At 36.7% G+C, this 12,159-nt stretch overlaps 1 protein-coding gene across 3 annotated transcripts; it reads left to right on the forward strand.

Annotated features, from left to right (window-relative positions):
- Positions 1-2,241: 2,241 nt before the first annotated feature.
- LRRC23 (leucine rich repeat containing 23) lies at positions 2,242-12,098 on the forward strand. 3 transcript variants are annotated; one of them, XM_039338765.1, is made up of 8 exons: positions 2,242-2,836; positions 6,116-6,261; positions 6,936-7,048; positions 7,320-7,471; positions 7,583-7,713; positions 8,821-8,957; positions 10,058-10,319; positions 11,826-12,098. In XM_039338765.1, the coding sequence occupies exons 2-8, from the start codon at positions 6,139-6,141 to the stop codon at positions 11,865-11,867; spliced, it is 960 nt and encodes a 319-aa protein (XP_039194699.1). In that variant the 5' UTR covers positions 2,242-2,836; positions 6,116-6,138; the 3' UTR covers positions 11,868-12,098. The 3 variants fall into 3 exon arrangements, with proteins under 3 accessions (XP_039194699.1, XP_039194698.1, XP_039194697.1); XM_039338764.1 differs by having other exon boundaries at positions 2,246-2,676; positions 7,218-7,471; XM_039338763.1 differs by having other exon boundaries at positions 2,247-2,836; positions 7,218-7,471.
- The last annotated feature ends 61 nt before the right edge of the window (positions 12,099-12,159 follow it).

The raw sequence follows: 12,159 nt of genomic DNA on the forward strand, positions 1-12,159 counted from the left end.
TTCCTTCAATACACCTAATGTGGGTCTTGGAAATGGTCCAACACAATCCTTAACAAATCTCATTAGATTTCTACACTGTCTTTTTGAAGATCTTAGGTCTTCTAATAACAAACTATTTTGTGGGTGTTCACAGCCATATCTATTATGTGAACAGGCAAATATTCATATATTTTGTATGTATATTTACAACAGTTTCTCCAATTTCCAACTATCCCCACCAGTCCAAAAAGACTGCTTGCCCTGATTTATTAGTTGTGTTTACTATGTACATAAAAACATCCAATCTATTTTAAACCATATTTTAAACCATTTTTTGCACACAAGAAACTCACTTATGTGTTCTCTCCTTGGGAATCCATGCACAAAAGATTTACAGCAGGTTCTTTTTGCTCTCTAACCTTGCCACACATTCCTTTTAAGTCTTGGAAATGAGTCTTCATTTCACTGAGTTTCTATATAGTAGGTCCCAAACATTGGATAAAATGCCTGTTCAGCCCTCTAGAGTTACACCTGATAGTGCCCAGCATTTACCTCCTTTGAGCTATATGTACTGTACTTAGCTTTTAGGAAGAATTTTTACCCATGTGTGCAAATGTATCTGCGACACAAGTGTATTGGGTTTCTCAAGAGTGTAGTTAGCTGTTGTGTAGATATAACTCTACTACATTTTATGTCTTGTGTCACTTCTCTGACATACCTGGGGCACTCAGCAAAATCTATTTTCATGTTAAAAGGACAGGGGAGAGACATCCTATGATATTGGAATGAAGGAGTATCCAAAATGTAGAACCAGACACTACAATCTTTGATGCCATCTGCCATCACCATACTAGTATTTTCAGTCTTCAGTCTATCCACTTTCCCCAGAAATCATACTTCTTGTTTTTAATGGTAGTTAACCAAGAAATAGCAAACTTTTCTTTGCCAGAAAAGCATGTTTCTATTAGGAAGGTCCAACCTGCCTGGTCCAAATGAATGTAATTTAAGTCACAATTCTTCAACTGCCCATTTCAGTGATATCACTGTCAGCATTCACTCACTTGGCCTTTGGCTGCTGTAGGAGGAGCAAAGCAAATGTTTGGTTCATGCTGGGGACATAGTTCCCCAATCTCTTGCAATTTAATTAGCAATTGAGTTGAAGTAGAGACTGACCAGGAAGTGCTGCCTCAGTCAAACTGAGGGCACTATGCTCTGTGGCACTCTGTGGCACCAAATCCTCTGCAAGCTGAAATCAAGAACCAATAACTGATGATTTGTAGCCCAACATGTGTATTATACATTCATAGGACACACAGCCTCCTTCCTCACCCAACCTTCTGTATCTAATTAAGTGCTCTTTATTTAATTTACTCCTTATACAGGGCACTTAGATTAATCTAATGAGGTTATTTACTTGAGTCATCTGAGTATTCCAGGTGGTATTCTGCATTAAAATAAACGCAGAATAAAAACGCTTAGCAGCATTCATTAAAAGCAATATAAAATGAGTTAAAAGCCTGACAAAAAGTCCATGCTGCGGTAAAAGCAACTTGGAGTGCTATTACTCTGCCTTGTTCAATTGATTTGCTATGCTGGTTCAGCCTGTAGTGTAAACCGTGGCAGCGTGGATGAATCAGTCACTAGAGTTTAGTATGTTCTCTAACAGAGCCTCAATTTGTTATTACATAGGCCTTCATTGATGAGGGAGATGCAATGGATCCTTATGAACCTTATTTGTCATACATCTATAAGCTAGTTAGCCAGGCAACCAAGAAGTTACAGAAACCAGAGGGAAATAAAATAGGGAAGGTGCAGGGGATTGAAAGACCGGCAGAATAAATAGCGACAGCATTCATAAGAAATGTTAACATTTCTGAATAAATTTGGCAAAAGGTGGTACATAACAGTGATACAGAAATATGTACTGTACATGTGAAAAAACCTATTGTACTGTACCCTGAATGAAGAAAGAACATAGAACAGGGGTAGGCAACCTTGGCTCTTTTATGACTCGTGGACTTCAACCCCCAGAATTCCTGAGCCGGCATGGCTCAGCTTGGAAACCTTTCCCTTTCCCTTCAGCATGGCTGCCTGAGGAATTCTGGGAGTTAAAGTCCACGAGTCATAAAAGAGGCAAGGTTGCCTACCCCAGACATAGAACAGAAAGTTGAAAGGGACCTTGGAGGTCTTCTAATTCAACTTTCTGCTCGAGCAGGAGATACCATTTCAGACAAATGGCTGCCCTGTCTCTCATGTCCAAAGTGACAGCGTAGAAATCCTGCTATTTCTCTTTTGCATGCCATCACTTACTGTCGGCCCGGCTCTACTTTGCTTTGCTTCTTCTGACTCTTCGGAGTCAGCATAGCAACTTTTATGGATTTCAATCCTCAGAATTCCCAAAACGCCAAGCTTGAGACACGCAGCTACAGAGGTTCCCCTAGGACGCTTTATGTAAATATCGCGGCTCTCATCCAATCCGCTTCTCCCCGCGCTTTCTTCCAGCCAGCCTTTGCCTGCAGCCGCCTTTGCGGGGTAGAAAAACCTGGCAGTCATTTGGCGGCTGCCGAAGAAGTAAAGGCGTCTGCGATGACAGAGCCCGCCTCCTCCGGAGTTGCCCTAGCAACCAAGTAATCCACATTTAGCGGCAAAGTCTTGCACCGGGTCAGCAACTGGGAGTGGATAGTAGTAACTGTTTAGGTAACCGCTTCTTGAAGAGTTGAAGGAACGCGAATTGGGCAGAAGGTGGAGCTAAAGGGCTAGGGGTGGTTGCCTTGGTTTTCACGAGAATAGGGACGCTAAAAGCACAGGTGGGCAACAGTAATAGAGAGAAAATCAACCGGTGCAACATCTGTCCACGGTATGTAATAAAATGCATCTATCGGTTTTCTTCTTTTACGGGGAGCAAATAGGTGCAAGGGCTTCAGTTTCTCTTTTGCTGTAGGACTATTTGAAAGATGCCCATAAAGTCCTTGTTTCATTATTTATATATCTGCCTTCCTATCTTGTGTCTTAGTTGGCCTCAGAATTATCACTTCAACCCTCTTGTTGCGCTCCAGTAGATTTTTCTGAGCCTGTTGGCCAAGATAAGATTCTAGTCCACATGCCTAGAAGATGTTTTATTTTATTTTTTAAAATTTTATTTTATTTTTTTAAAATAACAGTCTTTAGTGCTTAGTAAACAATGTGTTGTCTGATTCATATATTTAACAACAGTCAATAATAGTTAATTTCTATGTTTTCATAATTAGGATGCTAACTAAAAATACCTTTCCTTAGTCCTCTCTTCTTCCAATAGTTTTACCAACATTGAGCAAATATATTCTTAGTACTATAATACATACGAATCTTGAGTATAAATATTTTTCTAATATTTAACAATAACATCAATATGTAATGTCTTTTCTAATCAGCTTATTTTACATTTGCATTTGCAAAAAAACAACTTGTGTAAATCACTATAAGTGCTGTTTTCAGAACTCTTATTTAAGCTTAGTTTCTCCTCAGTGTTCAAGACATTTCTTGTCAGTTATAGTTTTCTTAAAATTGATTACATTTAAATATCCAAAATATTTCATGAATTTAAATCATCCCAATATTTTTACATTTCCCATATCATAAAAAATACTATATTACTTATAAATCACATCTTTCTTACTATAAAGCCCCTTCATATCCAAAATTTGACTATTCTTTTAACCATATTCAGACAAATGTTTGGTCATATGGTACTCCATCTGATATGTCTGATCATCTCTCTTAAATTTGGTTCTGGCCTGTTCTTATTTAAGCTTAGTTTCTTTTCAGTATTCAAAACATTGCTTATCAATTATAATTTTCTCCAAGTTGATTACATTTAAACATCCAAAATATTTCATTGGTTTAAATCATCCCATTATTTTTACATTTCCCATATCATAAAGATATACTATACTACTTATAAATCATATCTCTCTTACTATAGAGCCCACACATATCCAAAATTTAACTATTCTTTTAACTATGTTCAAACAGTCATGTAGTACTCCATCTGGTAGGTTAAATCATCTCTTTTGAGTTTGGCTCTTGCCTTTTCCTTTTGCCAAACAGCTTTCCAAGTCAGTGTATTCAGCTTGCCATAGGATTCTTCCTGTATTTTTATTTGTTAAGAATGGGAAAGATAAATTAGGTAAGGTGCTTTTGAGGGGGAGTTTCTCCCATTTATATTCGTTAAGAAGCTTCTACTTTTCTTCTCCCTCATTTTCTCTTTCCATTTTTGTCTCCCACACTCTAGTGATTTTCCTAAGACAGTGTTTCTCAACCTTGACAATTTTAAGGCACGTGGACTTCAACTCCCAGAATTCCACAGCCAGCAATGCTGGCTGTGGAATTCTGGGAGTTGAAGTCCACGTGCCTTAAAATTGTCAAGGTTGAGAAACACTGTCCTAAGAGCTCTATTGTCCATTTTATCAAATCTTCTTTCTTCAGGTTTGTTTTGAAGTTCTGAAAAATAAAATGTCTTTTCCATTTTGAATGTTATAGCAAAATCTTGCAAATTTTTCTTTGTTTGTGTTAAGCTGTAATTTTCTTCATTTGTAGCCTCCATCTTTGGATCACTTTTCTCTAGTTTTTGTTCTATTATCTGATTTATTTGTTGATTCATTGTCACCATTTTCTGAGAATTTTTTAAGGATGTGCTCATTTAAATCACCAAAATTATTTTTAATCTAATTATGATTTGAAACGATTGTCATTTGAATTAGTTGCAACATAGCATACATTTCCTCCTGAAAAATATTTGTCTTGTCTTGAAGTATTATTCCTGCAGATCTCTGATGTTCCAGACTGGGGATTTTAGAAAAGAATATTGCATGTGGTTTCTTACTACTTTTCATTGTATATGCAACTTCCATTTTCATCAAACCAACCAGTCTTAAATTCCAAACACTATAGTCTAATATGTCTCTTATTTTTATAAACAGTCCAAAATGTTCAACCACTTAAAAACAATCCAATAGTTTTCCCCCTAGAAGAATATCCAAAAAATCAAAGTTTTTCTTTCTCTGCAGACAATTCTTAAACTTAAATATCAGAACTCAGTAGGTATTTATAATCCAGGAAGGTCAACAGTTTTCATAACAATTATATTTCTTATTCTATAATAGATAGCTCAGTATGTTTTTTTTCCTCTTTTCCCAGCTGTTCTCTATTTAGCTAAGAATCACTGAGGATCAAAGGGCTAGATTGTACTCTGTTTCTGGGTATTTTGCCATTTTCTGAGGCAAGCAGCTGTAGTTCTATACTCTGTTCCACCACTAGATGTCAGTAGCTGTTTATTTTCCAACTTTTAAAACAAAAAGTTTATTTTCTTATAGTTTCATCAATATTCTTTTAAATAGAAAGTCTTAACGATTTCCATAGTTTTCAGTTTTATCCAAATTATATATTTACATTAGTCCATTTCAATGTATTTCTGCCCCCCATAAAAATTAAATCGCCGCTTCCGTCTATGGAAGGGTGGAGTTTTAATCCCCTTCCTTCTCATTTTTGGAGGATTTTTTTGCTTCTTAGGGATCTTTTCCAGGAAATTAGTTTCAAAATAGAGAAGAGAAGATCAATTTTCTCACCCAGCTCCAACACGCTGTTCACAGTTGTTCTTAGTTGGTGCTTTTGGACTTAGGATGCCAGTAGCTTGGGCTAGTCACTGGAATGCAGCTAGACTTTCTCCTGTTGGATTGGAGGGCTTCCCCCAGATCACGCGGATCAACCGCCGTTGTTCCATGATCAATGGGGGGGGCTCTCCTTCTTCATCACCTCTCTGGGATGACTTTAGACCCATATAGGATCCCCTGGCAGGGCGAAACCAGCCATGGGGTGCGGAGCTCCTCAATCCCCCAGCCATGATGCTAGATGCAAAACTGGAAGTCTCTCTGCCTCGAAGATGTTTTAAAAGGTCTTCAAAAGGACATTATGCAAAAAGACCCACTGAAATATAGGACGTTTCCTAAAAGCATCTCCCTCCCTCCTCCTGTAATGGTATCCTGAAATGAGAACATTTTGCCCTTCTCACCAATGCCAACACCAAGTCTGTTCATATTCAATTGAAATAAGATTCTGGCCACTTTGCTAGAATTCACTTACAATCTTCGTTATTTTATAGCCTGAAAGCATTAACTCTGGAAAATGTCAGATGAGGAACCGGATGATGAAAATGATACTGAAGAAGAAGTTGAAGAAAAGAAAGAAGAAAGGGAGGTGGAGGTGGAGGTGGAAGGTGAAGGCGAAGGGGCTGTAGAAGAGGAAGAGGTAAAACACGTTAATATTCACTGTATTTTTTCAAATATATATAAAATATAATTCCTTTATTCGTTCATGGAATTTATACAATACCTCAACCCAGGCAGTAAGCAATTTGTTGAAATTACATTAAAACTGGAAAATGTTTTCTCTACCCATCAAAATCAATGCAATTAAAAAAAAACTTAATGTAGTTCTTAATATAGCCTATGTAGGATGCTCTTTGCAAAAGAATACCCACAAGTTCCCTTTCTAAAGGAGCTTCTGTTTTAAAAATGTGTAAAATAAGACATTCCTGTCAAAAAAGAAGAAATAGTGAACAGGTTTGACCTTTTTATAAATAAAGTAAATGTATGTGTACAGGTCTCAGAACATCTCTGAGTGAGATAATGGATGCTGATTTTAAATAAAATTGTCAGCTTACAACCCATGGTTTAGTTCACTCATCTCTACTCTCAATTTTTTTTTATCTTTCTCTCTCCCCCATTCCCCAGCTTGTCCACTGTAGTGAAGAAGACATCAACCACATGCATGCAAAGGAAGGCATGCAAAATGTAGAAGGAAATGTGTGAGAGAAAAAAATAACCATTGTCTCATTATTCACTCTTCAGATACAAAAGGATTGCTGTGACTTGATAATGTTGCTTTGTATCTTTTCTTGACTGTGCTTTTTTCCCCCACAGCCCCAAGTTTCAACCTCTCTCAATGAGGAGATGGTGAAGGAAGGCCTCTCACTTTTATGTAAAACTGGCAATGGTCTTGCTCACGCCTTTGTGAAATTAGAAGTCAGAGAAAAGTAAGTGCACAGACATAATGATAACTCACCACCTGATTCCATTTTTCTAAGAGTTTGGTCTCCTTGCCACGGGCTGTTATTCCACTTCCTGATGGAATAGATATGTTTAAGGAAGGCACTAGAAAGCTGATAATTGGGGAATAATGTAATTTTCCTCATTTTGTGACAGGGAACTGACAGATGTCACATTCATCCATAATTTCATCCATCTACGGTATGTAGACTTGTCAGACAACTTGCTCCGTGACCTCTCTCCATTGGCATTTCTCAGACATTTGCTGTGGCTGAAAGTGGATAATAATCGGTTAATCAGTGCCAGCATAGAAGAGTTGCCCTACTTGCAGATTGCAAGCTTTGCCAACAACCACATCAAGGATTGTGATGGCATTTGCCACCCACGTTTGGTCAGCCTAAACCTGAGAAGTGAGTGGGTATATACTCAAGGATTCCTCTGAACCTAGAGGGAAATGTTTTGCAGAAAAGGAATCCTGGACAATTAATTCTCTTATCACTGCCTATCATTCTCCTATCCAGGCAATGCAATTGAGGTACTATCCGGACTGAATCCAAATATCCTGTCAAATCTGCACACAGTAGAGTTACGAGGAAACAGTCTAAAGTCTACAGCTGGAATCTACTTGCCTAAGCTCAAAAACCTGTACCTGGTAAGGGAACTTGTCCTTAAAACCCTTTTCACCTTTTCACTATATATGAAACTAGATATGTACATAACTATACTACAGAGTTGTATAGTTATATAGTCTACAGAGAACCCTGGGGAAGCTTGATGATGGGAAAGGTAGGGGGTGCAAATGAAAATCTTCTCTTTTTTGCCTTGTTAAAATCCATTTTTCCAAGTCGCTGTTACTTCAAGGGTAGCCCCATCTCCAAGGGATTTTCCTTTGGAATATATATAGCAGCTTCAAAAACACAGTTTAAGCCTGATTGTGGCAGGGTTAAAAAGAAGATGTGTTAATTGCATAGTCTGATCTTTTGTATTTCAAAGTGGATATGATTTCAATCATTAATATATAGAATTACCATCCAATGTTAGCTCACAATTTCCCAAGCTTGACTCCAATTTCTGTTGGTTAATCAGTGTAATGATTTTACAAAGAACTCCAGAGGTCGGGGTTCAGATTCCCATTCTAATTCCCATAAAGCCCACTGAAAGAAGCAGCCACATTCTCGGCAGTCTAACAGTGTTATTAGTGAGGTTAAAAAAAGAGTGGGAAGACAGAAATCATGCTGGGCTCCTTGAAGAAAGAAACAGCATAATCATGAAATTAACAATAACAACAAAATGCCAGTGTTAAAATTGATCACTGGGGAATATAGAGGGGAGGGAACATTAGTGATGATTCAATTTCATGACATATCATGTGCCAAGAATGTGATTGTGCTCTTGCATATTTGTTCATCTTAGGCAATATCTTTATTACACTTGAGATCACAAAAATCAAACTGTCAAGATATTCAGGTCTCCTAATCAGGCAAAATGTAACAAAAAGACTTATAGGAGAGAGGCAAATGCTGATTTGATTCTAAAGCCATAGAATCTATAGAGTTTAGATGGAATGCAGGCAATCCGTCTATCCCTCAATTTTCCCCTACCATTGTAAAGCCCAGATGAGGCTTGGAAAAAGATATCCCTAAAATTAATTAATTGCAAACACATGACTGGTTTATAAAATCTCTTATTCCTCATTATTGGGTGAATATACTCTTACTCAGCTCTGATGTTCTGTTCTCTACAATATCTTCTTTTTTAGGGTCAGAATGCTATTAGTCATCTAGAGGACTTAGAAAATCTGGAGCAACTCACAACTTTACACCTGCGTGACAATCTAATTGAAGTGTTGGAAGGCTTCTCAAGCAACATGAAATCTCTTCAGTACCTCAATTTACGGTATGTGGGCTTCTGTATAGAATAACAAAGTCACCTTGGAAATAAAGAGAAAATAATATGAGAAGTTATGTTTAAACCATGTCTTCCCAACAAATATCAATCTTTAGTTTTTTACAAAATGTAGTAGAACATTACTCCTATACATTGGTTGCATTAGATCACAGCAACAGGGACAACCTTACATAGTTGTGATTAAAATTTTGGATATGAAGTGGAGACAATGGATTTAAGTTTACCAATAAGTCACATTCATTCTCCCTCCCCAAACAAGGTAGGAAATGGGGCAAGGGCACAGAAGAGGCATCTAAATCATATAGCAATTATGAAAATAATAATACATGACATTTTTTGTTCAAAATGAAATGTTAAGGTCATTGAAAATCAAGAGGTCTACTTGCAACTACAGTAACTCTCATTTTGCATCTTAAAGCATAATCACAGTACGTTCCCATTAGTGACTTCTAAAATCTTCCTAGCATCACTCAAACATCACTGAGGCAATATAAAGCTTGTTCTCAATGTAATTACATCAGTACAATGATTATTCAGTGATTGAAGACAATACTACCGGTCACTAATAGGATCTGATATAAGATACCTTGATATGAAGATGATAGATTCGTAGAAAATAAAGAGTAGCAGCCAGCAGACTTTTAAAGCTTCTAAGACATTTGATCTATCTGAACAGTGTGATTTAAACAGTTGTAACTTAAACAATTGTAATTTAAACAGTTGCAGTTCACAATAATTATTAATTCCTACTGATCCCAGTTAGTCCTAGATGGCGGTTGTTTTTATTGTTGCTGTTGTTATTATTATTAATGACAGTTAAATTTAAATGTCTGTTCTGTGCCTAGAATAGCTTATTATGACCATAGCTTAATGGGAAGATTCTGACACCAGATGTCTTCTAAAAGTAAATGATTGTACAAGGAGACCTACAAAGGAAACATTTAAAAAAAAAAATTCTTACTTCCTTTTTTAAAAAATACACCATTTATTCTTTACATTTCCTTTTGAACCTATTGCTTTCTTTTAAATTGTTATTTTCCTAATAGGGAACATTTTGTAAGGCAGGTGTCTCTTTCCCATTCCTGCAGGGGAAATGCAGTTGCACAAGTACAGGAATTGGAAAAGTTGCAAGTGCTGCCCATGTTAAGAGCCCTGGTTTTGTTAGAGAATCCTTGTTCTGATGAGGCAGAATACCGTCTAGAAGCCCTGGTTCTGCTCCCACACCTGGAGCGCCTCGATAAAGATTTCTTTGAGGAAGAAGAACGCAATGAGGCTGCGGAGATACGTCAACGGCGAAAAGAAGAAGAGTTGGAGTTGCAGAAAGAAAGAGAGAGAGAGAAGGAGCTTGAAGTGAGACAAGGAAAAATTGATTTTTTTCTAATTAGAGGGATGTGAAGTATAAAGGACCGAGCCCTTTTGTCTTTTCTTACAATTGCCTTAGATATTTTCTTTTAAGTATACAGTGGTGCTACAAATGGATCATAATTGAGAAGTGGGCACAGGGAGAATATGTTATGAGTACAGGAAGGAGATGAATTCTATTTGGATAATAACATTCCTTGCCTAGGTTGTTAAACCATTTTGTGTAGTTGTTTAGTCTTGAATGGTGCATCTGGATAGCTCTTGTGAACTATAATACGTTTTATATTACCTTAATCCTTAACAGTATTCCATTATGGCATCAATTTGTTGAAATACAAATCTGTTTTAATTGAAAGGGATCTGGCCCATAAAAGCTTAATTTCATAATAAATTGTTTATTTAACAATTAAACAGTGATCTTTAAAATTCTACAACATATGTTGTATTTTTCTGTAGCATATTGTTATGACTTTCCTTTGGAAATTTGTAAACAAATGCAAAGTTGGCAGAGCACAGGAAGAGAAAAATAATGTCTAATTTAAGAAATTACAAATGTATTGGAGTCAAAAGATTCTGTTGTTGTGTGGATAAAAATGTGGTTCTACAATGTCACTATCTCTAAAGGGGCCTTTGGGAAACAAAATAAATCATTCCATAACAGAATGAAAGGAAGTAGGAGATGGTGCTATCTATATATATAGCAGGAATTTTACAGCTGTAATTTTTTTAAAAAGCAGAGGAAGCAAACAGACATTATTGGGAAACCACTGAAAAAAACCAATAACTGATAATATCATTTTATAAAAGTATGGTGCAACCACACTGAGCAAAGGATATAATATCTATAAAGGAGGTATTGAGAATCATATTAAGTGAAGATACGCCAGATGTATACAAGGATGTGGGTTGAGTACAAATAATCAATAAAAGTGATAAACTGTAACTCAAAATAAAACATGCGCACAGAGATTCTTCAGCATAGACTGCATAACTGAATATCAAATACACTAATATATGGACACTATCCCTATCTTACAAAACTTTGAAATTGTACTAAGACAAATGTGTAGGAAAAAATTTGATTATTCCATTATTCCAAGAGTATATACACCCCTGACTTATAGATGGATAAAAGCATACCTGCTTAACGTAAAGGTACTTCATTGTTTATTTTTTGTAAAATCCACAATATGCCCTAGAATTGTACAAAAATAAAAGGCAAATAATTCACTGGGGATGCCTCCTTCAAGTGAAATATCCAGATTAATAGGGGCTGATACTCTTGCTACTTCCAATAGAATTTGCCAAGGAGAGTGTCTCTGAAGATTATATTGTTTCTATCTACTATCTGGGCTATTATAATGATAGTAATTGAGAATAACTCGCTTATGATGCAACTTATATACTTAGAGTATGCCTGATGCTTTGCCACTCTACGATAAGATCCTCATTTGGAAATACTCTGAGCTTGTTCTTTCTCCCCATATTTTTCAGGAAGCAGAAGACACCACTCAAGAAGACTTAACGACTGAGTGACAAGTATATGTAAGTCCACGGAAAGGAGTAGGAGCTATAAGCTACCTTCCAGAGTCTTCTTCCCTGTGTTATACAGCTCTGACCCAGTTAGCACTAATCTTGTCATGTTGCAACAGAAGTGTATTGTATAGTTCCTGAATAGAACCATAGTGGGTAGCATTTGTGGATGGTTGTCTGTTCTTTCAATAAGTTGTGATTGAAGCATTTCAATAATAAAAAAAATGAATCTGATGAAGCAAGGCAAAGCGTGTTGCTTTTGGCATCCCATTTCTGCAGCACTATCTCCCCCTCC

Source organism: Crotalus tigris, unplaced genomic scaffold (assembly GCF_016545835.1).
Source record: "Crotalus tigris isolate CLP2741 ecotype Arizona unplaced genomic scaffold, ASM1654583v1 scf7180000017716.2861928, whole genome shotgun sequence".
Lineage (NCBI taxonomy): Eukaryota > Metazoa > Chordata > Lepidosauria > Squamata > Viperidae > Crotalus > Crotalus tigris.